This window comes from Nannospalax galili, unplaced genomic scaffold (assembly GCF_000622305.1).
Source record: "Nannospalax galili isolate Female #2095 unplaced genomic scaffold, S.galili_v1.0 scaffold83, whole genome shotgun sequence".
In the NCBI taxonomy this organism is placed as follows: Eukaryota; Metazoa; Chordata; class Mammalia; order Rodentia; family Spalacidae; genus Nannospalax; species Nannospalax galili.
In genome coordinates this window covers 6,866,530-6,894,061 of record NW_008352659.1, presented here as the reverse complement: position 1 = coordinate 6,894,061, position 27,532 = coordinate 6,866,530, and the positions used below count along the sequence as shown (strand labels likewise).

Below are 27,532 nucleotides of genomic sequence, written 5' to 3'. Positions count from 1 at the left end.
TCTTCTAAGAATGATTTTGGCCTCAGGAACTTGGGTGTTAGACTGACCTGATACCCTGGCCGTGGCCGTGCCGTGCAGGGATGCAAAGGCAGATGGGGTGGGAATAAGCCCCAAGATTTCCCAGGGAGTGGATTGAGTAGCTGGATTGTACTGGATGCAAAGCATCAGGGAGAGGCAAGGTAAGCCTCGGAGCCCCAGAAAGAGGCTGTCAGCCCCAAAAGAGGCTGTCAGGTGTTGCAGGACCAGGGAAGCAGAGAGAGGTGAGGGCGGGTCCGGGTCCAGAGGCAGTACTCCTGGGGCCCAAGGAAGGCACCAAGCCGGTAGGGGTGAACAGGATCAGGAATCAGCACTGGCTCCCCAGGTGTCTGGGGCCCCAAGACTAGGAATGGCACAGGGCCCAAGCTAGGAGTAGAGAACAGTTGGGGAGATGGAAGGTTGAGTGCAGCTGGCGGAGTCAAGGTGAGGAGGGCTGCACGGTAGACTTACCCGAAGAGAGGCCTGAGGGCGGGAGCTACATGTTTTGCTTTTGACTTATTTATCTATAAATATAGTTATCTGCTTGTTGCTATAACTTTGCCATCTTTGTTAGTATGTTTGATGTTTTTGCTTACAAAGATATGTGTGCTATTGCCTATTTTATTGTATAAAGTGGCCTATGAACTGTTCCGTCATGTTTTTGTTTCTCACATTTTCCTTTTAAAAAATGTAGATAAATGACTTCTAAGACTTTAACATTTTTTTCCAGAGAATAATGTTATCATGAGTAGAATTGTTGGTTTTCTTCCCCCTCCCCCCATTTAAGAAAAAAAAAGAAAGAGTCTCACTCTGAAAGCCTAGAACTCAATATGTATCTGTGGCTGGCTGACCTCAAACTTGGAAAGGTACCATGCCCGGCTTCTGGGATCCTCCCTTCTTCCCTCCCTGGAGAGACTAAAGATTTGTGATCTTGATGGTATTTCTACCTTTTATTTGTATTTATAATTTATGTTGTACTTACTTTCAGAATAAATTTAAGAGAGCCATTTTAGTTTAGAGAATAGTTTTTACAGTTACAGGTGTATTCTATTTTTTATGTCCTTTTAATGGTATTTTATAACTTTTTTTTTTCTTCCTTTCTAAGTGACCATATGAGCTTTGGAAATGTCCTTAAGTTTCCTAGACAAGTAATCATTACTCTCCAAATCTTCCTTTTTTTCTGATTTTTTTTTTTTTGGTGTTTTTGAGCCAGGGTCTCCCTGTAGCCCCAGCTGTTCTGGAATTCACTGTGTAGACCAGGCTGGCTTTGAACTCACAGAGATCCACCTGCCTCTGCCTCCCAAGTGCTGGGATTAAAGGTGTGCGCTACCTCGCCTGGCTTTTTCTGATTTTTCAACAGAATCAGTACTTCAGTCTTAAAAGTCAATATATTACTCTTTCAGGGTACATTAATAATAATTAGTAAATACAGGTTATCTTAATCTTGTTTATAATAGCTATTAACCTAACTACAACTATATAAAATTGATATTTACATGGGATATTTCTGTGCAAAATATAGCTCAAGACAATCGTTAACAGATACATATGCACACACAGCAGTGTTTGGATAGGCGTATGTACACAAATGAACTTGCATGTAGGCTTAGCAGTAGTGAAGCGTTTGGCCTGACCTAGACATCTGACTTTTTTCCTTTGGGTGGTAATTCACATTATACCTGATAGATGTCTGTCCACCATTTAATGCAAGGACAGGTCATACCTAATAGTGTTAGGGAGGGAGTTGGCCTCCTCAGGAAGATCAGTCATGCCATTTAGTTGGAGTATTAGGGCCTTGTGCTTTCAGCCCACCAGGTGACTTGAGTTCAATGGCATATGCAAATGCATCATGCCTCTGTAAAGAAGCCCCAATTAAAACTATATGCTGAACTCCCATGAGCTTCTCTCCTGGGCAGAACACCATGCCACACTGTCACATATGACCAGTGTGCCACATTGTCACAAACTGACACTGAGAGAGCAGTGTGACTCAATTTCACAGGAGGGGAAAATAAAGCTTCAGATTTGGAATCGTTTCAGATACTGTTTTTTTCCTCCATATGGCTTATTTTGACATATCCTTTTATTTTCATTTAGAACTTGAAGAGCTTTCAGTGAGTTCCATAAGTCCTTCTAGTGAATTACTGACCCTAAAAGTGATTTTAGGAATTCTCTCAATTTGTATTGGTGTCAGAATTGAGGGCATCCTAGAGCATTGTGTACATGGGGAAGATTGTTTCTGGGAAAGTGGTGTGACGTATCAAACGGGAGAAGACACTAAAATGAAGGAAAAACAGGGATGATGAGGAAAAATGAAAAGGTTTTAGTTTTTATTTTTTTAAATTATTTTTTGAGACAAGATCTTACTAGGTGACTCTGGCTGGCCTGGAACTCACTGTGTAGACCAGGCTGACCTCCAACTCATAGAGAACCATATGTCTCTGTCTCCCAGCATGTTGTGATTAAAAGTGTGTATCCCCACTCCTGGCAAGAATAAAATTTTTTAAACGTGCTACAAAAATTATGTAGTTTAGGGGCTAGAGAGATGGCTCAGCAGTTAAGAGCACTGGCTGCTCTTGCAGAGGACCTGGGTTCCATTCCCAGTACCCACATGACAGCTAACAACTGTCTGGAACTCCATTTCTAGGGGACCTGACACCCTCTTCTGACCTCTGTGAGTATTGCATAACATGGGTGCACTTAACATGCATGCAGGCAATACATCATATGCATAAAATAAAAATAATAAAATATTTTTAAAAATTATGTAGTTTAGTTAGAGCAGGTGGAATCAGGTCAGAAAAAGGAACACGAGAGAGTGACTTCAGTAAAGCTTGTTGGGTTGGGTAACAGATCTGCAGATAGACTAGTTCAAAATGGATGCTGCAGTCATTGCTGATGACCTTGTGTTACACACGCTGTGTGAATTAGGAGGCTGAGCTTCACCTTTGAGTAATCCCATCAAAACCAGGCCATCTTTTCCTGTCTGCTGCTTGCCTGGGATGGTCTTTTCTTCCGGCTCTTTTTTTCTTCCTTTCAAATTCTTACTTTGATAGTTTAGAAGAGAGTGTTATTTTTGGAGAAGGAGCAGAGAAGAGAGATGAGAAGGGAAGGAGACAGTAGAGGAGATAAAAACCATCACTTCCTCTTCTTTCATGCTTCCAGGGAGGAAACAGCATTCCCTTTCATGCCACCATCACTATTACACATACTACCTAACTTTGTGTAACAGCATTAGGAACAGTAATTTCTATATGTTTGTTTTTCTTTTATCAGCCAGCTGAAGAAGGAAAGTAGCTTTGGTCAAACACCTCTTGTGTATGTACCAAGTAATTTGCTAAGACATTAATTTTGCATCCAGCCCCTTCAAACTTTTATATTCCATAAACATACTTTGATAAACAGATACACATTAATAATTATGATTTTTATAATGAATACATCTGATGACTCACTTTTCAGTAGACCCTAAACAGCAATCATAGCTGGGCTTGATGGCTCACATCTTTAATCCTAGTACTCTGGGAGGCAGAAGCAGATGGTCTACCTAGTGAATTCTAGGCTAGCCAGGGCTTCATAGTGAGACCATATCTCAAAACATACAAACAAAAAACCAATCATTTACAAAAATACCCAAGTTCTTTTCCATGCTTAAAATCTTTATTCTGGTACTGGAGAGGTGGCTCAGCAGTTAAGAGCACTAGCTGGTCCTGGAGAGGACTGGGGTTGGGTTCCCAGCACCTACATGGCAGCTAACAAACATCTGTAACTCCAGTTCCAGGGGATCCAACACCCTCTTCTGGCTTCTGTGGGCATTGCATGACACAGGTACACTTACATACATGCAGAGCACTCATACACATTAAAAAAAAAAAAAACCCAAAACTTTATATTCCTTTTAAAAAATATTTTATTTATGATTTTTATTTAATTTGTATGCATGTATTGCCTGAGTGTAGGTAAGTGGACCCATGTCATGCAATGCCTGCGGAGGATGGAAGAGGCTGTTGGATCCCCTAGGACTGGAGTTATAGACAGTCGTTAGCTGCCATGTGGGTACTGGGATTCGAATCTGGGTTTTCTGCAAGAACAGCCAGTGTTCTTAACTGCTGCTCCATCTCTCCAGCCCCCAAAACTTTGTATTCCTTTTATTCTTAGATTTTATCCTGTGTAATGTATTTTTGTACATTAACATCATTTATAAATATTGATCACCCTATGTCTCTGCAATAAAAATATGTATGTAAATTGAATTCTAAAGCAGCTCCTTGTCGTGGCATTGTAGTCTGTGCCTAGTAAAATCACACAATGTATTGGAGTGTGAATAAGTAGAAGAAAATAAAATTATTAGAAATAGACTTTTAAAAATTTATTTTTATTATCTTCAAACATGTGCATGCATGTGTGTCTGTGTGAGGATATGTGCACATGTATGTCCATGGAAGTCAGATCCCGTTGGAGCTGAGGTAGTGGCAGTTGTGAGCTGCCCAGCATGGGGGCTGGGAATCAAACTCTGGTAGTGCAGAAAGCACTCTTACCTGCCAAACCATCTCTCCAGCCCCTTAGAAATGCATTTTTTAAGTGAGATGGCTGAAGCTGTTTTTATTTTTAAAAATTTTTTGAGAATTTATTATTTTGATTTTATGTGTGTGAATGTTTTGCCTGCATGTGTTTAAGTACACCTATATCATGCAACGCCTCTGAGGCCAGAAGAGGCCATTGGATCCCCTGGAACTGGAGTTACAAATGGTTGTTAGCTGCCATGTGGTTGTTGGAAATCGAACCTGGGTCCTCTGGAAGAACACCAAGTGTCCTAACTGCTGAGCCATCTCTTCAACTCTGTGAAGCTGTTTTTAAACCCTCCTTTTCAATGCCCTCAGAGGTAAAAAGAGGGTGTTGGATCCCCCTGGAACTGGAGTTAGAACAATTGCTAGCTGCCGTGTGTGTGTGTGCTGGGAATTGAACCTGGATCCTCTGGAATAGCAGCCATTGCTCTTAACCACTGAGCCATCTCTCTAGCCCTTTAAACCCTTTTTCAATTAGTTTAATCTTTTGTGGATAAATAATATTGCTGCAATGAAGTAGTGTTGAGGATTGCTCTGTGTGTGTGTGTTGGGGTGGGGGGATGGTTGAACCTAGGATCATTTCTTTAAGTTTTGAGACAAGGTCTTAAGGTCTTAGTGAATTGTGATTATAGGTGTACACAAACACATCTTTTTTTTTTTTCTTTTAGAAGAAAAGTGTACCAGAAGAGATGTTCTCATTACTTACTGAATTGTAATAGAATTTTCAGCAGTGTTATTTGAACTTTGCCAGAAAAAATTACCTGTCATCTGATTATTTGATTAGGTTCTTTACTTTTATTGAAAGCAAAAATTAGAACCCACCAGCCTAGCTAGTTATTAGTGATTAGAGACATTTAATTCTGGCATGCAGACCCAAAGAGTCATTAAGATGTCTTTCCTTCCACTTCCCCTGGCCGGTAGTGCTTGGCATCAAACCTAGGACTTCATGCTTATTAGGTATGATGGCTTATATTGTTTATCAACTTGACCAGATTTAAAATCACCTTGGAGACAAATTTCTGGGTATGAGTGTGAGGGATTATCTAGATTAGGTTAATTGAGGTAGGATGACCTACCCCAAATGTAGGTGGCCAAATTACATGGTCTGGGGGTTTTTTAACTGGAGAAAGGTACGACCAGACTGGGCATCATAGCACTGGCGGCAGAGGCAGGCAGGTGGATTGCTCTTGAGTTGAGGCCAGCCTGATCTGCATAATGAGTTCCAGGCCAGCTGGGGCTACAAGAAGACCCTGTCTCAACACCCCCCATCCCTCCACCCCCGGGGGGGACGGGGGACAGAGAATGCTAATTGATTACTCTCTGTGCATACAGCATGACCAGCAGACTCACATTCCTCCCATGCCTTCCTCACTGTGTTGGACTGTCCCTCTAACCGTGAGCTAAAATGAACTCTTTCTTAAGATGCTTTGGTCAGATATTTTGTCATAACAATGAGGAAATTACTCTAGTAGGAAGAGGGCTTCTTCAATAACTAATTATATTTTTTATTAGTCTTTTACTTAGAGAAGTATTTGCCTGAACATTTCAGGAAGTGTTGGGAAGAGTTGATACTGTTACTTTTAGTATACCTATGTCAAAGGATTTTTTTTTTTTTGGATAAATTGTTTATGAATAGTTATGCATAAACATTCATTAAAAATTGTTCAATTTGGGATTGGAGAGGTGGCTCAGAGGTTAAGAGCACTGGCTGCCCTTGTAGAGAATCCAGGTTTGATTCCCAGCACCCACATGGCAGCTGACAACTGTCTGTAACTCCAGTTCCAGGGATCCGACACCCTCTTCTGGGCACTACAGGCATTTCATGACAATGGGTACACTTACAGACATGCAGGCAATGCACCCATTTTATTTTATGTAAAATAAAAAAAATTGAAAACAAACAAAAACTGTTTAAGGTCATTATCTGTTCTCTACCATTTCTGCCAAAGCTGGTTTTCCTTGTTAACTCAATCAGATTTGCTTTTATGATAGAAAAAGCGTGACTTAATTTTTTTTTTTTTCTTGGTCTTTTTGAGGCAGGGTCTCCTTGTAGCCCCAGCTGTCCTGGAACTTACTGTGTAGACCAGGTTGGCCTTGAACTCACAGAGATCCACCTGCCTCTGCCTCCTGAGTGCTGGGATTAAAGGTGTGTGCCACCATGCCTGGCAAATTTTTTTTTAATTTAAAATATTTATTTATATCTGTTATTAATGTGTTTGTATGTACATGTGTATGTGTGGGAGCCCATGGAGCCAGCACAGGGTATTGGATTGCTTGGTGATAGAGTTATAGGTATTTGTGAGTCACCTGATATGAGTGCTAAGATCTGAATTCTGGTCATCATGAAAGAGCAGCAAGCACTCTTAAATGCTGAGCCTTCTTTCTAGCCCATGATTTTATTTTTCAATTCAAATAAATGAGCTAATTTGTGGTCCTGTAATGACTTTTTCTCTCTCCTCCTCTTGTCCCTACTTTCTTTTTCTTCTTTTTTCCTCTGAATTGAAAGTCTCATCATATTGTCCAGGTTTTTTTTTTTTTTTTTTTTTTGAGACAGGGTCTCCCTGTAGTCCCAGCTGGGCTGGAATTCACTATATAGACCAGGCTGGCCTTGAACTCACAGAGATCCACCTGCCTCTGCCTCCTGAGTGCTGGGACTAAAGGCGTATGCCACCGTGCCCAGCTGTCCAGGTTGTTTTTAACTCTCAATTTCAAGAGAACCTTCTGCTTCAGCTTCTTGAGTACCTCATAGCGCCTGTCTCTCTGTCTCTGTCTGTCTGTCTGTCTGTCTGTCTGTCTCTCTCTCTCTCTCTCTCTCTCTCTCTCTCTCTCTCTCTCATCCAGGGCCTCACATTCTAGGCAAGTGCTCTGTCACATTTCTGTGATTATCACTTGATAGAATCTAGATTCCTCTAGTCACATCTGTGAGGGATTGTGCAGATTCAGTTAGTTGGGGTAGGAAGATCCACCTTAACTGTTGGTGGTACCATTCCAGAGGATGGAGTCCTAGACTGAATGAAAAGGAGAAAGTGACTGGAGTGCTCCAAATCATTGTTCCTACTTCCTGACTGTGGATGCAGTGAGACCAGCAGCCTCAAGCTCTTGCCTCCAGGACTTTTCTGTCTTGATGATCTACACCCTCAATTTGTGAGCCTCAACAAACACTGTCCTCTTATGTTGCATTTGTTAGGGGTATTTATCACAACAACAGGAAAAGTAGTTCAGAACCCATATACCCTGGCTTCTTATCTCTAGTCCTTTGTAGATAGATATGTAGCTAGGAGTCCTGCTCTAATAAGAAATTTTTTTTTTTAACTTTCTGAGGTTCATAGGATTTTTTTTTTTCCTGAAAAGTACCCCCCCCACACACACACCTTTGGTCTTTTTGAGACAGGGTCTCCCTGTAACTACAGTTGGGCTGGAACTCACTATGTAGACCAGGCCAGCCTTGAACTCACAAAGATCTGCCTGCCTCTGCCTCCCAAGTGCTCGGATTAAATAGTGATACATTCTTTAAAAAATTTTTTTGTTGATTTATTTTAACTTTAGGTGTATGAGTGTTTTGCTCACATGTATGTAAGTACACTGTGTGTGCAGTGCCTGAGAAATGCCAGAAGAAGGCGTTGGGTCTCCTGGAACTAGAGTTACAGATGGTTGCTAACCACTATGTGGATGCTGGGCATTGAACCCAGGTCCTCTGCAAGAGCAGCCATTAACTACTGAGCAGTCTCTCCAGCCCCAGATGTACATTCTTTATTAAAATTGGCATGGAATAAACTGTTCAGACGAAAATTATGGTCAACTTTTTTTCCTCTCTAGGATGTATCTGAAAACAACATTATGATCACAATTCTTCATTTCTAATTTCTCTCTCTCTCTCTCTCTCTCTCTCTCTCTCTCTCTCTCTCTTTGAGACAGCATCTCATTATGTAGTACTGACTGGCCTGGAACTCACTATGTATAGAACAGGCTAGCTTCTAACTTGCAGAGATCTGCCTGCCTCTACCTCCTGAGTGCTGGGATTAAAGGTGTGGACCACCATGCCTGACTTCTAGTTTCCTTCTTTACAACACTAATGTAACAGAAAGATTTATAGTTAAATTGTAGTACTTTAGTGACTTGAATTCATTTTGGCAGATAATGTGGGCCATTCCTTGCTTAAAATCTCAGGTTTTTATATCCCATGCAGTACAATATAGTTCCATTCAGAATAAACAAGTCAACTTTCTAAGAGTACTTGTGAAAGAGAGAGGAAAGTCAACATTACTTTTCTACCCTGACCCTGGTTCCCTTGTTAAGCAGATTAAAGAAAGGCTTGAGTATAAAAGGAGTTGAAGACCTGGAAATTATTGTTCATTGTTGTTTATCTATTTCTGTGAACACCTCAGAAAGTCTGTTTACCTTCAACAGTACAAGTGAAAAATAACCTGGTGCGATATTTATAACAATCTGTATTTCATAGTGAGGAAAGCTGAGATAAAGAGGTGAAGTACTTGTCAGTAAGCTAGTAAATAGTTGAGTCAAAAACTGGAGGCAGGGCCTAGAGCAATGGCTTAGTGGTGAAGAGCCCTGGTTGTGCAAACACAAGGACCTGAGTTTGGGTCCTAGCACCCATGTAACAAGCTGAGTGTATTCTCTAGCCCTCCTGTAACCCAAGCCCTTTTGGGGACAGAGGGAGGAGGGTTGCTGGGGCTTGCTAGCTGCTAGTCTAGCTGAAAATGCTTAGATTGAGGGAGAGACCGTGCGTCAAAAGAATAGAGCAGGGGGTGATAGAGGAGTACACCTGACTGCCTTTTCTGGCCACTTCACATGTGTGCATAGATGTGTACTCACATGCACATGTGCACATCTCTCTGCCCCCCCCCCCCAAAAAGAAGCCAAAAAACCTCCAATCAGGCCTAATGGTGAAAGCCTGTAATCCCAGCTCTTCAGGAGGCTGAGGCAGGGGTGGAGAGTTAGGGTGGGGCAGGGGAGGGAACAGTTCCAAAACTTTTAGCACTCTTATTTAGTACACATCTAAGTACCCTATAAATGCTTACTATGTAGTTAATGAATGAACAAGTGCATGTTATTTTGTGAACTCTAAATCCTCAAACTGTAGTTCGTTGAATTTGGGACTGCTGGATGAGAGTAATGTTACATATGCTTCACTGAGGAGGACTACTGGAGATACTTGTATTTCAAAGCATGGTTAGGCCGATCTGCCTTCAGTCCCTGGCGTGATGGGCAGTGACTCATAAAATAGTGAAGAACAAGCTGCTTAGACGTTCTTGGTATTTTTTCAGTGATGCCAGAGACCTGTAACAGTGCCACAGTGCTTCTTTGGTACAACTCAGCTGACTGTATGCAAATGCGAATATCTATTTGAGGCAAATATGTTTGTATGTTTATATGACCAGTATGTTGTTGTTTCTATGTTACAGGTATTCTTTGAAACCAAATGACCAAATCTTGGCTGAAGACAAGCACAAGGAATTGTAAGTTCATTAAATCCTGGGTTGTATCCACGTCACTCTATGAAGTAGATGCATGTATGCAACTTGATTTAAAAACTTACATAAAATGCCAGGTGTGGTGGCACCCGGCATGGTGAGATCGAGGCCACCCTGGTCTACACAGTGAGTTTCAGGCGAGCTGGGGCTATGTTTTAAAAACAAAACCCACAAAACAAAACAAAAAAAAAACAGAAAACAACAAAAAGAACTTAAATAAAATATAAAGATATAAGTAACAGTATGGCCATAATAGTGTGTATTAGGATAACTTGTACTACGTAACTTGTGTTATGTAAACTTAACCCTGGGAATTACTGTTTGTGATGCAAACAGAAATAGATACCATTGTATTTCATCTTCTAAACTATGTGAATGGGTGGAAACAGATAATTTTGTTTTCTTTCCCCATATAAAATATTGAAATCTTACTAATTTTCTGGTTTTATTCAGGTGCTTTCCTTTATACATGCTAAAGATGAAGAAATACAATTTTCTTTTCTTTTGTAGCTTTATACAAATGCAAATACCTACCTATTGTTAAGAACAAAATAATATATAAAGTTTGAAATGTGACTAAAATTTTATTGCTTTAAAATTTTTTAATGTACTTCTTTTGTATTCTATTTTTTTTTTTTAACTTTTGAAAAATAACTTCATGTAGGATGCTGGGTTATCTCTTTGACATTTTTCTGCTGGAAGGTAGTATTGAAAAGTTGCCACCTGACAGGGACTGTCGCGTTTTAGTTAAAAATGAATATGCTTGTGAATTTTAAATTTTATGTCAGCCTTTGAATATCTTTAGATTACACAAAGAGGGAAGCTTTACAATTTTTATATGCTTTTATTTTATTTATTTTTCTAGCTAGTCTATTTTTCTTCCACATTGAGCAGTACGAAAAATGCTGATAGTGTTGAGTATTATATAAACACCTAGTGACAAATAGTATCATAGAAGGCTTTGAGGACTTTAATTCTGACACACTTTTAGGGTTCATTGTACTTATTCTTCATAACAGTTGTTTCTGTCCTACTTACAATTATGTTGATTTTACAGACCTCCTTGGAAATTTTCTGTGTTTAATACTCTTTATTATTAAAACCATTTTTTATATTTATTTTTTTGAGAAAAGGTATCATTTTGCAGCCCAGGCTGGCTAAGAGCTTGCCATTTAGCCTTGGCTTGCCTTGAACTCAAGGTAATCCTCCTTCCTGGGCCTCTTATGTGTTGGGATTACAGATTACAGATGAGAGCTACCATGCCTAGTAGCCATTTTATTTTCATATGTAACTCACATCCCTCTGTATTTAGTTAATATAGTCCTCATTTATTCTTGTGTATGTTGTAGACTAATTTTTTTGCTGTTAGAGTATTTTAGTACTATTCTTCTTGAGATTAATAGTACCTTAAATGATATTTATGCATTTATCTATTTATTCATTTATTTATGGAATGGGTCTCAGAAGCTGGGCGTGGTAGTGTTAGTCTTTAATCTCAGGATTTGGGATACTAAGGGGATTTTCTAAGCATTCAAGGTCAGCCTGAGTTACATACTGATTTCCAAGTCAGCCTAGGCTATAGAATGAGACCCTGTCATAATAGAACAGAAGCAGGGGGGATGGCTCAGTAGCTAAAGTGTTTTCTGTACAAGCATGAGAACCTGAGTTCAGTCTTCAGAACACATGTTAAAAAGCTAGGTGAGGGAACTAGAGAGATGGCTCAGAGAGCATTGGCTGCTCTTGCAGTAGATTCAGGTTCGATTCTTAGCACCCACATGGCGGCTAACAACTGTCCTAACTCCAGTTCCGGGGAAGTCTGATGCTCTCTTCTGATCTCTGCATACTTTGCACAACACAGGCACACTTACAAACATACAAACAATATACTCATACACATAAAATAAAAATAATAAATCAAGCTGGGTGTGGTGGTGCATGCCTTTAATCTCAGCACTTGGGAGGCCGAGGCAGGTGGATCTCTGTCACTTTGAGGCCAGCCTGGTCTACATAGTGAGTTCCAGGCCAGCTGGGGCTACAGGGAGACCCTGTCTCAAAATGACCAAAAAAAAAAAAAAAAAATCTAATAATTAAAAAAAAAAGCTAGGTGAGATGGCATGCTTGTAAACCCAGGCCTGTGAGTTTGGGTAGGAGGTTGGGGGTGGGGGGACAAGAGGATCCCTGAGCCTTATTGGCCACCCAGTCTAGCTTCAGGCCAGTAAGAGACCCTCACAAAACAAGGAAGGGCTGGAGAGATGGTTTGGAGTTTAAGAGTGTATAATGCTCTTTCAGAGATCTGAGTTCTGTTCTGAGCTAAAGATGATCTAATGCCTCTGGCTTCCTTAGGCACCTGCATTCTTGTGTACATGTATGGGTATATGTGTATAAACTTACACACACATGAGGTCTTACTATATACTATAGGCTGGCCTTGAATTTCTACATTGGTTGACCTGTTCTTGAGGTTGTCATCCTCTTGCCTCAGACCTCTGAAATGAGGGGCTTAGTGTGTGCTCCAACCATTCCCTCTTTTTTACAAACTGTCCTAAATTTTTTCCAAATTATTTTCTTTCTTTGTTCTATGAGAAATCCTAAGTGTTAATCATAAATATATATGGAACTTAATCGTTTAAGAGTTCTAATAGTTTCACTGGGAAGGCAGAGGCAGGCGGATCTCTGTGAGTTCAAGGCCAGCCTGGTCTACATAGTGATCCGGGACAGCTGGGGGTACAGGGAGGCCCTGTCTCAAAAAAACAAAAAAAAAAAAAAAAAAAAAAAAAAAAAAAATGAGTTCTAATGGTTCCTATAACCCATTGTTTTGCTAGCCTTTCTTCCTTATTTAAATATTTATCCTGTTGCTGTTTGATTGTAACTGCCGTAGTGAGCTTTCAAGTAGAATGAATGGAAATTTTGTGTGTTTGGATATATTTGAAAGTAAGCTGCAGATCTTCAAATGCTTCCTGCTACATATTTTAATGCATATCAAATGAGATTTAATATTTAGAGTTTTTGGTTTCTTTTTCTGAGTTTTCCTATGCTAGCATTTCTCATAAGTGACATTATACATATGACTTAAAAATTTTTTTTTTTATTTTTAATAAGGTCTCTTTTATTTAAAAAAAAGTTTTTTTGAGACAGAGTCTTACTATGTAACCCTTGGCTGGCCTAGTATGCACTGGCCTGGAACTCACTATGTAGACTAAGCTGGCTTCGAACTCACAGATAGCTGCCTGCCTCTGCCTGGGATTAAAGGTGTGTGCCATCATGCTCAACTACTCAATTTGTTTGTTGCATTTAATTACCTTTTCATTGCTTATTAACGTGGCATTATCTGTTCTTTTTAAAAATATTTTATTTATTATTTTGATTTTATGTGCATGAGTATATTGCCTGCATGTATGTGAGTGCACCCATGTTGTGCAATGCCGTGAAGAGGGCTTTGGATTCCCCCAGAACTGGAATTAAGGACGGTTTGTAGCTGCCACGTGGGTGCTGGGAACCAAACCCGGGTCCTTTGCAAGAGCAGTCAGTGCTCTTAACTGCTGAGCCATCTCTCCAGTCCCTGTTTATCTGTTCTTTTATTGGTTGGTATTGACAGTTGATGATTATATTAGTTTATAATCTTAATTCTTTTGGCTGCTGCTTCCTGTCTTGGAGTTTTTTGATCTCTTCACTAACACAAACAGCAGCTCTTTGCGAAAGCTGTTTATAAATAATCCTATTTGCGTCTTTGCAGTTTATATAGCCAAAATCTCAGAGAAATATTTTTGAAGGTGGAAATGCTAATCACTTGATTTGATCGTTACACATTGTATGCATGTATGGAGTTGTGGAATTTTACTATGCTACATAAATATGAACAATTATTCTATCAATTTAGATTAATAGTCAAAATCTCTCTGTGCTCAAGTCTGAGTCTTAAAAAAATATCATAAGGGGTAGAGAGATGGATCAGTGGTCAAGGGCACTTGCTGCTCTTGGAAAGGATCTGGGTACAGTTCCCAGCACCCATATAGTAACTGATAGCTTTCTGTAACTCCAATTCCAGAGGATTGGGTTCCTTCATCTGGCATCCACGGGCTCTACATGCATGTGGTGCACTTACAGGCAGGCATACCACTCATACATATTAAATAAAAATTAATAAGTCTTAAAAATATTAGCTAGAGGGGCTGGAGAGATGGCTCAGTGGTTAAGAACACTGGTTGTTCTTGCAGAAGACCTGGGTTCGAATCCCAGCACCCACATGGCAGCTAACAACTGTCCATAACTCCAGTACCAAGGGATCCAACAGCCTCTTTTGGCCTCTGTGGGCATTGTACAACACGGGTGCATTTGCCTATATGCAGGCAATATACGCATACACATAAAATAATAATAAAGTTAAAAAAATATGAGATAGATATAAAATGAAATTTAGTACTAGGAAGATGACTCAGTGAATATAGAGCTTATGTTCAAATCCCCAGAACTCATGTAAAGCAAGTGCACTGTGCATCTGTAATCCCAGTGCTCTTACTATGAAATGGAAGGTGGAGACAGTAGGATTCTGTTCACCTTGTCGTCCGACTAGCATGTAGCCTGGTATACACAGTGGAGAACAACAGAAGAGAGACCTAGTCTTAGACAAGGTGGAAGGTAAGCACTAGTATACTAGGTTGTCCCTTGAGCTCCACATACGCCTTGTGGCATCTGGTCACCTGCACATACACACGAAAAAAATACACACATACACATGTGCACATGGATTTGCGCACACACACATACCAACAGAAACCTCCAAATATTATTATCTAATTAGTAAACCATATATTAGTCTCATAAAACATTGTTATTACTTTTTTCTTTTTTATATTCCAAAGAGAGACAATCCTTTTTTTGTGTGTTAGGAATTATTATATATATTTTAAAAATTATTTTATTTAATAACTATGATTAGAAGGAGCATTTCATTACAACATCATTCACATATTCAATAACAGTTTCCAGAGCATCTCTTTCAAAATTGGCTGTAAATTTTTAGGTTCACAGTTGAATTAATACAGTTATACAATATTGTACTCAGTATAAACCCTCTAAGACATAAAATTGAATGAGGTTTTAACCTTTAAGAAAGATCTCCATTTCATTTGAAGATATACTGTTTCATATAGAAAAACTCATTTTTAATGTAACTAACACTTTAGATGTTTGCATATGCAAAGAGATGCAATTTTTAACACAATTGTCCAGAAATAACTTGAAGCAGCTTGCATAAAAATATATATACACAATGAAGTTTAAAGGGGGAAAATTAGAATAAGAAATCAAAGACCAAAGGATTTGCCAAATGGGGTCAACTTTGGTAGAATAATGAAGGTTTCCATTAGCTCTGTTCTTTTTTTTTTTTAATCCTAATGTTTATTGGGCTTGCTAACAGAGCATAGGGTAGGGGTTTATTTACAGAAGAGTGGGCACCTCTCTTATTTAAGGCTGTGCTGGAAAGTCTACACTCAAATATAGATCCTGTGACTTCCCAATGGCCGCATATTACTGCTTCTTATATTCAAAATAGTCTTGATTCATCATATTATAAAAAGGCACATGCCATCACACTGGCCCACTTACTGACAGCGTATCCTAACTCAATGTAAGTAAGATCTACCATATAATGATAATTCTATCTTAATTAAAAAAATTTTTATTTTATGTGCATGAGTGTATTGCCTGCATGTATGTAGATGCACCACCTGCTTGTAGTACCCATGCAGGCCAAAAGTGGGTGTGAGATCCCCTGGAACTGGAGTTATGGATGTTTGTTAGCTGCCATGTAGACCCAGGTCAGCCAGTGCTCTTAACCCCTGAGTCACCTCTCCAGCCCCAGTACTAATTACCTTGATTTTGCTTCATGTGCAATAAACGATGTCTTTATTAAAAATAGTCTTAGTCCCGAAAATCTGGTGAGTCTGATTCCGTTAAACACTTAGTCATCAGGCTTCATAGACATTCTGATATCACCAAGGGAAAATATGGTCAGCAGTGACATTTGTTTCTCCAAGCAGAATGATTTTTCTTGTTTCTGTTTTTTAATGGTCTGCATACTTAATAGTCTAGGGGATGATTTTACGTTTTAGGGAAGAGGAACAATTACAGTTGTGATGTGAGTAATCCAAAACTATGTAGTTCATTCTTTTCTCTGTGCATGATCCCATCATGAATTGACTTCTATAGATATTTTTTAGTCCATTACAATGTTAGTTTTGTAAGTAAAATGGATTACAGTAAGGAAAACAACACTTTGATTTAGTATTTTTTTCATTTTCTTGGCAGTCACTATGTGTATTAGCAGAATATGTCTGTGAAAAAATTCCAGAGAAAACTCATTTAGAGAAAGAAAGATTTCTTTTGACTCATGGTTTCAGAGATTCCAGCCTATAGGTCACTTGGCTCCATCACTGTGGGTCTGTGTCAGGATAGCAGAAGAGTGTGCTGGAGGAAAGCTGGTCACCTCTTGGAGGCCAGCAAGCAGAGATGGAGACAGAACCAAGGAGAGAGGTGAAATAGCAGAGAGGGGAAGGGAGAGGGAGAGGAAAAGGGCAGGGAAAGGATGATGGAGAGGGAGGGAGAGGAAGAGAAAGAGAGAAGGAGCGGGAGAGAGAGGGAAAGGAAGAGAGAGAGGGAAAGGGAGAAGAGAGAGAGAGAGGGAAAGGAAAAGGAAGAGAGATGGAGAGGAAGAGGAGGGGAAGAAAGAGGGAGAGGCTGAGGAAGAGAGAGACAGAGAGAAGACATTTGCTAGCTCCAACTAGACCATACCTCTTCATACTTTGTGCCACCTTCATCAATAGGTTAATCCATAGATTAAGTCAGAGCCCTGGTGATTCATTCGCTTTCTAAAAACTCTACTTTAGAGCATTGCATTGAGAACCAAGCCTGCAAGACATGCCAGGGCTGGGGGGTTTGCAATTCATATTCAAGCCATAACACTGCCCTAGGTGCTATTCAGAGATACTGTATAGAAGATATTAAGTTCATTTGTAAATAGAGACTCACCAGTAGTTTTCTTACTTTTGGACAGATCTGCAATAATAGAAGATACAACCATTCTTAACATGAGTGCCTGTTCACTTTATAAATATGTAAATACATGCTTTTAATAGTATATTGAGATATGATCATGAGGATTCACATGAGGAAAGTTAATAGTTGGTAGAGTTAGGGGTGAATTCTGCATCCATACTACTTTATACAGATTTAACTTGATATCTGAAGGTTCTAAGGTTTGTTTTTGTGCTTCAGTGTGCTGTACTATACAAGGCACAGGGGAAATTTCTCCTAAAGAAGTTTATGTTTGCTTGACTCTGAGGTAAAGGGTGAAGCTCAGGTAAAGGGTGAACATTTGCAAACAAAATATACTATTTTGAATATGTTTTCCTTCTGATAATTCTGTTGACTAGGTTCTGAAAATATTTTAGTTATATTTATTTTATGTGTATGAGTGTTCTGCATGCATGTATGTAAGTGCACCATGTGCGTGCTTGATGCCTGTGGAAGTCTGAAGGAGGGTATTGAATCCCCTGGAACTGGAATTAAGGATGAGTGCCAGCTACCATACCATATGGGTCCTGGAAATCAAACCCAGGTCCTCTAGAAGAATAATAAATTCTCTTAAGCAGTGAGCCATCTCTGCAGCCCTTTAGTGGTTTAGGTTTGTTTTGTTTTTTGGTATGGAAAAAATGTTTTTTTGGCAGAAACATCCCTTAAATTCTTGAATTTTGTCATGTAAAAATCAGTTCTATTTTAAAGTAGTTTCTGTCAATTTAGAATTGTGATAAAATGGAACAGAAATGAAAAAGTTACATGAAGCAAAGGTGTTGGGAAGAACACTATTAAACTTTGATCTTTGATATAGTGTAAAAATATAATTTCTTAGAATGCAGTACCCAAGTTCTAAACCAAAGAGGAGACTTGCAAGTATTTAAATGTTTAAGATAGGTTCGGGGAAGTTAGAGAAACTCACTAACAGTGTTATATTTTGGAATTCATTGTTAAAGGCGTTGTGACTTAATGGTTCTTTGAAAAAAATTAAGATGACTTCTGTTAGAATGATCAAAGAACCTACTGCTTGTAAGGCTAATAGGTTTTGTTCATATTACAGTGGATTTGCTTAAGGCAAAAATGTAAAGTTAAAGATTAGAGCCAGTTAGGTTAATTTATTATTAAAAATAAAGATAATAAATTTATTGTTGAGCCAGGCGTGGTGGTGCATGCCTTTAGTTCCAGTACTCAGGAGGCAGAGTCAGGCAGATCTCTGTGAGTTTAAGGCCAGCCTGGTCTTCATAGTGAGTTCCAGGCCAGCTGGGACTACAGGGAGACCCTGTCTCAAAAAAGACTAAAAGTAAATAGATATAATAAATAAATTTATTGTTGAAAGATATCAAAGAAGTGGATGTGGTGGCATATTTCTATAGTCCCAGTTCCTTAGATGAGGCAGGAAGATCACTTGAGGGAAGAGTTAAGACCTGTCTGGGCAGAGTGAGGAGACACCACCTCAAATACAAAAACAAAAGATAAACAATAACAAACAGAACCCCCACAACAAACCAGATAAACAAAAAAACATTCAAGATTGAGGCTAAGGGTGTAGCTCAGGGTAGAAAGTCTGCCTAATGTTTGAAAGGTCTTGCATTTGATCCCCAGCACCACAAAGAGGAAAAACACATGCCTTGAACTCACAGAGATCCGCCTGACTCTGCCTCCTGAGTACTGGAACTAAAGGTTTGAAAGGTCTTGCATTTGATCCCCAGCACCACAAAGAGGAAAAACACATGTGACTGTATTAAAGATAACCTGGTATCTTTTCAACATATATATGTATTTTGAGACATGGTCTCCCTGTACCAAGCTGGCCTCAATCTCATAGAGATCCGCTTGCCTCTCCTCCCAAATGCTAGGATTAAAGGTGTACACCACCACACCTGGTTCTTTTCAATATTTTAACCATGGTGCAGCTAAAAAAAAAAACAACAAACTTTCTTTCATGACTTTTAAAAGTATAGAACAATCTGGAAAAGAACCCATAGAACCAGTGCCATGTTTTGTTACGAATAGGGTGAGAGTTGCATTAATAAAGTGACTTATTATGGGTTAATTCTCCTATTTAATGACAATGTTGGACTAAAAACTAGTCTCTGAATTCTGTTTAAGCACTTAAAAATATTACACCAAGAAACTCCTGGAGTATTCAGTAATTTTGAAAAAGGATTAAAATTAGATTCTGTAACTGAAAAGAATGAGCACAATATCTTACTGGTTAATCTTAGATTGATTTTGTGATTTTAGAAATTACCTCAAATTTATAACCAATATTGAGTGAGTTGAGGAAAACCAATCAAGTACTGTATGTACCTGACTTCCAAATCAAATACAGTTAAAATTCTTCCGAGAGGAATAAATACAAAGTTTTATGACAGTTTGATACAAAAGGCTTTTATGCTTATTAAAACTATGAAATATTATGAAATATGTTAGAAATAAAATCCAAGGTCCAAGGACCCCATCAATATTGAAAAAAGAACATGCAGAGAAAGTGAAAGTAACTGGGCAAGGTAGCTTTTACCTTGCAAAAGTTTGGCTTGCTTGATGAGTCAGTTCCAGCAAGTACATAGGTCCTGGAAGCTTGGTGGACTTTCATCCCTAATGCAAGAGGACTGTGCCTTCCCCATTGGCTGGGGTCCCACCTCCCAGTCTTTCCCAGTTGTCTAGTTTAAAAGAATCAGTGCAAAGGGAGAAGTGCTCCAGCGCCCCAGGCCATCAGGCTCAGGAATTCATCAGGGTTTTTCCTTAAACAAAAGTCTTATGGGATATGATGGGATTAAAAGATTAGAATTCCTTATCATAAATGAAATTCCAAGTTTTATAGGATTTGAAAGAAAAAACTAATATTTCATGTTTCTTGCAAAACATGAAATATTTTGCAGCTATATATATATATATATTATGTTAAATAATTTCAAGCTTCTGTTTCTCATTTATTTGAATAATATTCAAAGTTCTTGTTACTGACATCTCTGCAGGCTTGGGTCTCCTCTCCCTGCAACACAGACTTCTTTCATCTCAGTCCTTTGGTGCTGTGTATGACCCTTTTAAGGGAAGTTTTAACCTAAGCTATTAGTCTCTCTTACATAAGAAACATTTAGTTTTTCATTTGTTTGTTTGTAGTACTGGGGATCAAACAGGCCTTATGCATGCTAGGCAAGCACTCTTAACACCAGCATACTCAGGTCCCAGAAGCATATTTTTAAACTGATTTTTTTTTTTTTTTTGGTATGCAGTCATAATTTTTGTAAGAAAGTCTTTACTATATTTTAAAATTAGTCTTTAAAAAGCGGTTTTGGGCAATCTGTTGGTGCTAACGAGGGTCTGCCATTAGGAATAAGTACTTAGTCTGTGACATTTCTTTGCTTTTATTTCTGATATCATCAAATGATTTCTCTCAGGATCGTAAACAAACATCTACTGATGTCTTCTCAGTCTTATATTCCACATATGGTTCAAAATTTTCCTATAAATTTTATGGTAGAGTTTGAGAAGCTATACTTAGATTGCTGAATAAATGAAAGTAGGGGTAATAATTACAAATTATTAATTTAGGTCAAAATGGCATTCGAGAGATACTTTTTTAAAGAGTGGAAGCCAGTGCCAAAGGCAGGAGGATTGCCAGTTTGAAACCAGCCTGAGCCACGTAAATGTTAAAAAAAAACTTTTAAGCATTATCATGCACATAAAACCTATAAACATCCCTTTATGTTTATTTGTATTTAAAATTTTTACAGTCATAATTTAATATAATTCTTTCCAAAAATAAAATATAATTGTTACCATTTTTCCAAAGAGGACATTAAATGGAGAAGGTGAAACACATAACCCATGTTCCCTATCAGCAGGTCCAATGTTTCATCATATACTTTACTGAAAACTGAGGAGGTAGCTGCAAGTTGCGAGTACCTCACTGACTCCCTGATAGGTTACATCAGCAGCTAGGCTTGCCTTAAGGGCTTCTTTCAAATATCCAGCTCATTAGCCTACAAAGGGCTGCTTAGTGTCTTTCCCCTGAACCTTGGGCCTTTAACTTGCCTAGTTTCTCAAATTTAAGAGGCTGAAGCGTAAGGATCCCAATTAGCCTGGGCCAATAGCAAGATTTTTCTCAAAAAGCAAAACAAAAAACTAAAAGCAAAATTCCCACCAAAAAACCAACCAACTTCCATAATTGTCTTCCTCAGTTGAATAGGTTTAATTCCTATAAGTACACTCCTGTTTTTTCTACAATTTTTTAATTTAGATTTTTAAAATTTCATTTTATGTGTTTGAGTGTTATGCTTGTATGTGTGTAAGTACAACTGTGTCATAAAGTAATCGAGAGGTCAGAAGAGGGCGTCAGATCCCCTGGAACTGGAGTTACAGATGGTTGTTAGCTGTCATGTGGGGGCTGAGATTTGAACCTGGGTCTTCTGCAAGAACAGCCTGTGCTCTTAACCACTGAACTATCTCTCCAGCCCCCCCCTCCTTTTTTTTCTTTGACTTTTTGAGACAGGGTCTCCCAGTAGCCCCAGCTTTCCTGAACTCACTATGTAGGCCAGGTTGGCCTTGAACTCACAAAGATCTGCATGCCTGTGCCTCCCAAGTGCTGGGATTAAAGGCATGTGCCACTACGCCCAGCTCTTTTTGTTTTTTTAAATTGTTTATTTTTTTTATTTTATGTGTATATCGCCTACATGTATGTAAGTGCATCCATGTTGTGCAGTGCCCACAGATGTCAAAAGTTGGTGTCAGATTCCCTGGAACTGGTGTTACAGAAGGTTTTTAGCTGCCATGTGGTACTGGGAATCGAACCTAGGTGCTTTTGGTGGTCAGAAGACAGTGTCGGATCCCTTGGCACTGGATGGTTGGTTGTTAGCTCCCATGTGGGTGTTGGGAATCACACCCAGGTCCTTTGCAAGAGCAGCCAGTGCTCCTAACCACTGAGCCATCTCGCCAGCCTGCACTCTTATTTCTAAATACTGAAACTGGCATTGGGTCCTGGTAAACCAATGTTACATCCTATGACAGAGCTCATACATACATAAACTGTGTGGCTGACCATCTCTGTAGAATGCAGTAACTGCATAAAAATTCTTCCATATCCCAAGTAGAAAGGTCCCCATGTGCAGCATAAAATGAATTTTTTGAGAGAATTTTGCTAGTATTTGTAACTTAGATATTTCTTTGAATACCATGCTAGCTAGAATGTGAACTGAGCATCTTCTCATGGAACATTGTAGGCTTCAATATCATCATTACTAATAGCATTATCACTGAAATAACAATCATAGAGTCTTATACACAAAACGTAAAAGAATGTGTGATAGTTAATCATAAAATTTAAAAGCTAGGCTTCTAATAACATTCAAAATACATTAAGTTGCTGAGTAAGGTGGCAGTACTTGGGAGGCAGAGGGCAGGCGGACCTCTGGAGATTGAGGCTAGCTTGGACTATATAGGGAGTTCCAGGCCAGCTGGAGAGATGCTGTCTAAAAAAGAACAACAGTGCTAAAAATTTCCCACTGATGCCACCTTGAGATTAGTATGTGTTTGTTTTATATTTAAACATATGAAGACATACTCATTACTTAACACCCCCCCCTCCCCCGCCCCGGGAACTTTGACTACACTGCTGTCAGGAAAAATAAAAAGACTTTGTATGCCCCATTTTTGACACTGAAGCTGAGTTATGTGAACTTGTTCTCTCTAAGAAATCAAGAGATTATTTCATCTAAAAAGACATCTAATTGAGAAACAAAAACCTTACTAGTTACTAAAGCAATGAATGAAGTTATATGCTGTATCTTCTTGGAAATGGAATGTCAGCCGCCACATGCATGCTGTTTGCATATATTTTGAGTTAGCTAGTCATCAAGGTGAAGCTTTAGAGGGTAATCTAAATTCATTGATAAATGGAAACCCGTTATTACAGCAGACTAGGACTTGAAGTCTGTCTTATTATCACTTTATTCTTTGGTGCTAGCTCCCTCTGTAGAACTTCATTAAGAATGCAGCTTGATTTTTCAATAATTTAGCAAAATGGTTAAGACCGTATCTGAAATAGACTAGAACATTTCCTTGCTCAGTTTTAGTTTATATCCTAATCACTTCCATGATGTTTCAGTATAAATGTAACCTTTATCAAAATGTCCTACTTCATATATATACTAATTTTTAGTACCATACACACAGTCAAACCTTTCTCTAATGCTTGTGAGGCTTTTGTGTTTGAAAAAGCCAGAGAAAGTTGTGATTTCTAGATCTGTGGGCACATTTTGGGTCAGACTAGAGAAACTAGAAAAATAGCCTAGTGGAAAATCTGAGAGGAAAAAAAGTTTTGAAGTTAAGCCCTACCTTATATTTAAAATTAACTTTCTTTTTGATGGTTAAAAATAAAAAGAGTTTGCGCTGTAGCCCTGGCTGGCTGGTACTTACTATGGTAGCCCAGCCCAACTCAAATTCATGCCAGTTCTTCTGCCTCAGCTCTTGTTCTGTAGTGTTGGGATTACAGGTGTATGCATCACACTTGGCTTTTCACAATTATTTCGATGTTGAATTGTGTGACGAAATGGTCATTAAAGGATTTTATCTTTCAGAAGAAGTGTAAAGACAAGTTCTGCATGCTAGAAAGAGCAAAGAGAAGTATCTTTGCAGGATTATAAAATTTAACAAAGGAATGCAGAACACATTGTCTCATATATAATTCCGATGAACTTATGCTCTTGTAGGAAAATCCTTTGTTGTCCAGTTCTGCTTCCAGTTTCTCTGAATGGAAGTGCCGGTGCTTTTCTCCCCTAAACCATTTCATTTAAAGTACTAACTTGAATAACTGCCTCTTTCAAGATGTTTTCTCTACTACACTGTAGTTTTTGTAAGCTCCCTGAGGGTGGAGGGACTATGAATGATTCCACTGTGGGATTTAGAAAAATGAGCAACTTCATGTTGACCAGAGAGCTAGAGAACTAAACCACACAGGCCCTTTTGAATTAAAAAAGTTTATTTGGGTGTGGTGGTGCCTTCGTGTAGTCAAAGCACTCTGGCAGCAGAAGTGTCTGGATTGTTGCTGTCTGTTGTGGCTCTAGACCTCTGTCCCGGAGGGCAGGGGGGAGAGTAGGCGCGAGATCAATGACACAGATCTCGGGAGATACTAGTCATCAGCAAGACACCAGCAAGCTCTTTATTATGCCATTAGGGCTTTCTTTTATACCCCCACCCGATCCTCATTGGTTCATTTGGCTATGTGTCTCCTCTTAATTGGTGCGGCACATTGTCCTCTGTTTGCGTCATTTGGTGTTGTGCTTTATGGCAGGTTTTAGGTTAGCCTGAATAATGGAAGTATTTACCGGCCCGTTTCCCCACATATCCATCCTTTTTAATTTTAGACAGCCCAGTGGGAGCCGGGATGCCTTGTCCCGACCTTGTTGGCCCCATCTCGTGGGTGCTCCAGCATTTTGGACTGTGCCTGTCTTAGGTTGGCCTACTCAGTAGGTCCTTACCCGTCATTGACTACCAGCCCTCGAAGGAGCACCATCATAGTGGGTCTGTCAGGATATCGGGGTGCTTTTTAGGCTTTTGAAACCTCCACTATTTATGCTTGTAGAACCGCCTTTGGTGGAGCATGATCTTTATTTATAATTGCCAATAGAACCTGTGCTGTCGTTTTAATTAGTTTTCCGTTGTCATCGCACCTGCTTAAGGAGACATCTCAAAAGGACAAGAATGATTATTATTGCTAATCCTATGACTAAATAAGCTACAATTCTGGAGGGATCAAAAATATTTTTTGTATGGTTCCATACCTCCATAATAAATGAAGCATACAAATCTAGAGGGCTGACCTGGGTGTAATTAAGGGTGATTATTTGTTGGGTCATGGTCAGTGAAAGATTAAGGAATTCTTGTGACCAGAGCCCCTTAATTTTCTGTGAGAGCTGTACTCTAGCTTGAGTCAAATTGCTTACTTTATATGGTGTTAGGCATAGATTATTATACCTTGGATCACAATTTACAGAGAGAAGCATATATAATGTTTGGACCTCTTTACCTAAGAGGTCGATTTCTTGTAGATTTTGAACAGCCGAATAGAAGTGGGCACTGATAAGTGTTTGGGTATGGAAAACCTCAGCAGATGCCTTAACTGCATCATTTAAGGCATAAATGATAGCTGTTTGTATCGTGTGTGTTGTGGCCACAGCTCTGTAATAGCGAGAGCAGTTGCCGCCGAGAACCCAAAGTCTCTTTTTTGTCTATTTGTTGGTCCTTGCAATGTGAGGAGAAACCTCCCATTTCAAGGGGGGCAATTTGTGGAGGAATTAAAGGCAAATGATGTGAAAGGAAATTCTCTACAGAAATAGAAGGCTAAGAAAATGACAACTAACGTGCAGATGAAGCACAGTAGGACAGTTAACAACTCAGAATAGAAGCGAGAGGACATAGAGGAGTGTTTAGGACCAAGATGTCTTGTAGTGGGGAACTTACATGGTTCTTTAGGCCACAGCTGTATAACCACACAATGTCTCCAAAGGCCTGTAGGAAAGCTCCTGGTGGTCCCATTTCCTGGGTGATTGGCCCGCAGGGCGGACCAAAAAGGAAGGTATGTGCCTCCCTATCAAGGACAGACAGACGAACAGAGGAATGATCACAAACACATGGAAGGGGCCTACTCACCGAAAAACAGCCGAAGGGGACCAAGACTGGTCAATAGGGAAAATGGAGAAATCAACTCAGGACCTGTGGAGGCAATGGCAGTAGAAGAGCGCAAAAATTGTGCCCCATAAAATGACAGAATCAAGCACCATGATGACCAGGATCCAAGCGAGGTTCCCTGAAGGCCACGTTGGGCGCCAGATATTGTTGCCTGCCTTAGTGGGCTAGTTACTTGAAGACTCTCTGTTGGGGGCAGGGGGAGAGTAGGCTTGAAATCAACGGCTCAGATTTCGGGAGACTTACTCTGCAGTTAGCAAGAAACCTTGTTTATTGTGCCATTAGGGCTTTCTTTTATAACCCCCTCCTCCATCCTCATTGGTTCATTTGGCTATGTGTCTCCTCTTCATTGGTGTGGCTGCTGTCCTCTGTTTGCATCATTTGATGTTGTGCTTTATGGCAGGTTTTAGGTTAGCCTGAATAATGGAAGTATTTACCGGCCCATTTCCCCACACTGGATCATCAGTTCTAGGCTTCCTTAGGCTGTATGGCTGGACCTTATCTCAGAAGAAAAAAGTCATTTTATCTACTATCTTTTCTTAGAAGTCAGAGCATGTTGTTGGGATTATGCCCAAGTAGATATTTACTCGACATACTTATCATTCTGTTAAAATACAGAGTAGTTTATACAGCCAGGTGTGGTAACAAATGCCCAGTGTTTGGGACAGAGAAGCAGTGGGTCACTTGTGAGATTGAGCCTAGCCTGATCTATGTAGTGAGTTTTAGGCCAGGCAGGGCTGCATAAGTGAGACTGTGTCTCAGAAAAACAAGCAAAAAACCAACCAACAAAAAAATCCATCCTTTGTTATCTTTAAAGTCTGTGTTGTTCCCTGGATAATGATTGTTTTCCTATTCATTAAAAATTCTTTTTTATTGGGAATTCTAATTGCTTTTATCACTTACCTTCTCATTGTCTTTAAGAGTGAAAAATCACTGCTTCCATTAATCTCCGGACAAAATCTGGAGTGGACTTTTCCTTTGCTTTATTAAGGGACAGTTAATTCTATGCCTGAATGTAGTTTAACCTGTCTGTCATATGTAGTAGCTCTTCCACACATTGGTACTTCCTATGTTATTTTGGTTTTCCTTTATATTAATTTCATATATTAACTTTACCTTGTTACAGCTGTACAATAGTGGGTTTTATACATTAATTTAAATTTGATAGTTAAATTCTTATTTAAAATTGTCTCAAGCACAATTTGACATTATGTGCTTCCCAGTGTGGTGAACTGAGGACAGAGCATCACATGTATGGTATTCCTACAAAAAGGTGTCTGAAGAGTTATGCAATTTGGGAGTCTTTTAGATAGACCCACTGAAGGGGTACTCCATTTGCCTCACCCTGCGTCCCTATTCAGCATATGGAAGAAGCCAAGAGCGGTCGGCGTCCCTATGCCCTATTGGCAATTTGGGTAACCCCTTCAGAAGATGGTGTGATAAGAATAGGAGGTAGGAATTGGCTAGGCAGTTAGGGTAAAAAGACCCCAAAGAAATGTAGCCAGTTTCTTGGCTAAAAGTCAAAATGTCCTTGGGCCTGTTAGCAACATACTCTGTTCCAAAGGCCAAAAATGTCTAAAGTATTTGGGGAGCTTGTATCTAATCCTTAAAAGATATTAGGGTCCCCTCTTCAATGAGGGGAATGTTGGAGGGGAGGATGTGGGCACAGATTTGATCAAAACACCTTATATACATGTATGAAATTCT

General features: G+C 39.4%; 1 protein-coding gene across 3 annotated transcripts in view; it reads left to right on the top strand.

Moving 5' to 3' along the window:
* The window catches only part of Adk (adenosine kinase), a 532,446-nt gene that overhangs the window by 72,978 nt on the left and 431,936 nt on the right, over positions 1 to 27,532 (top strand). For all 3 annotated transcript variants that reach the window (XM_029554458.1, XM_008849905.2, XM_008849906.3), the window contains exon 3: positions 10,001 to 10,054. In XM_029554458.1, the coding sequence (XP_029410318.1) occupies positions 10,001 to 10,054 (54 nt within the window). The remainder of the gene's footprint in view (positions 1 to 10,000; positions 10,055 to 27,532) is intronic.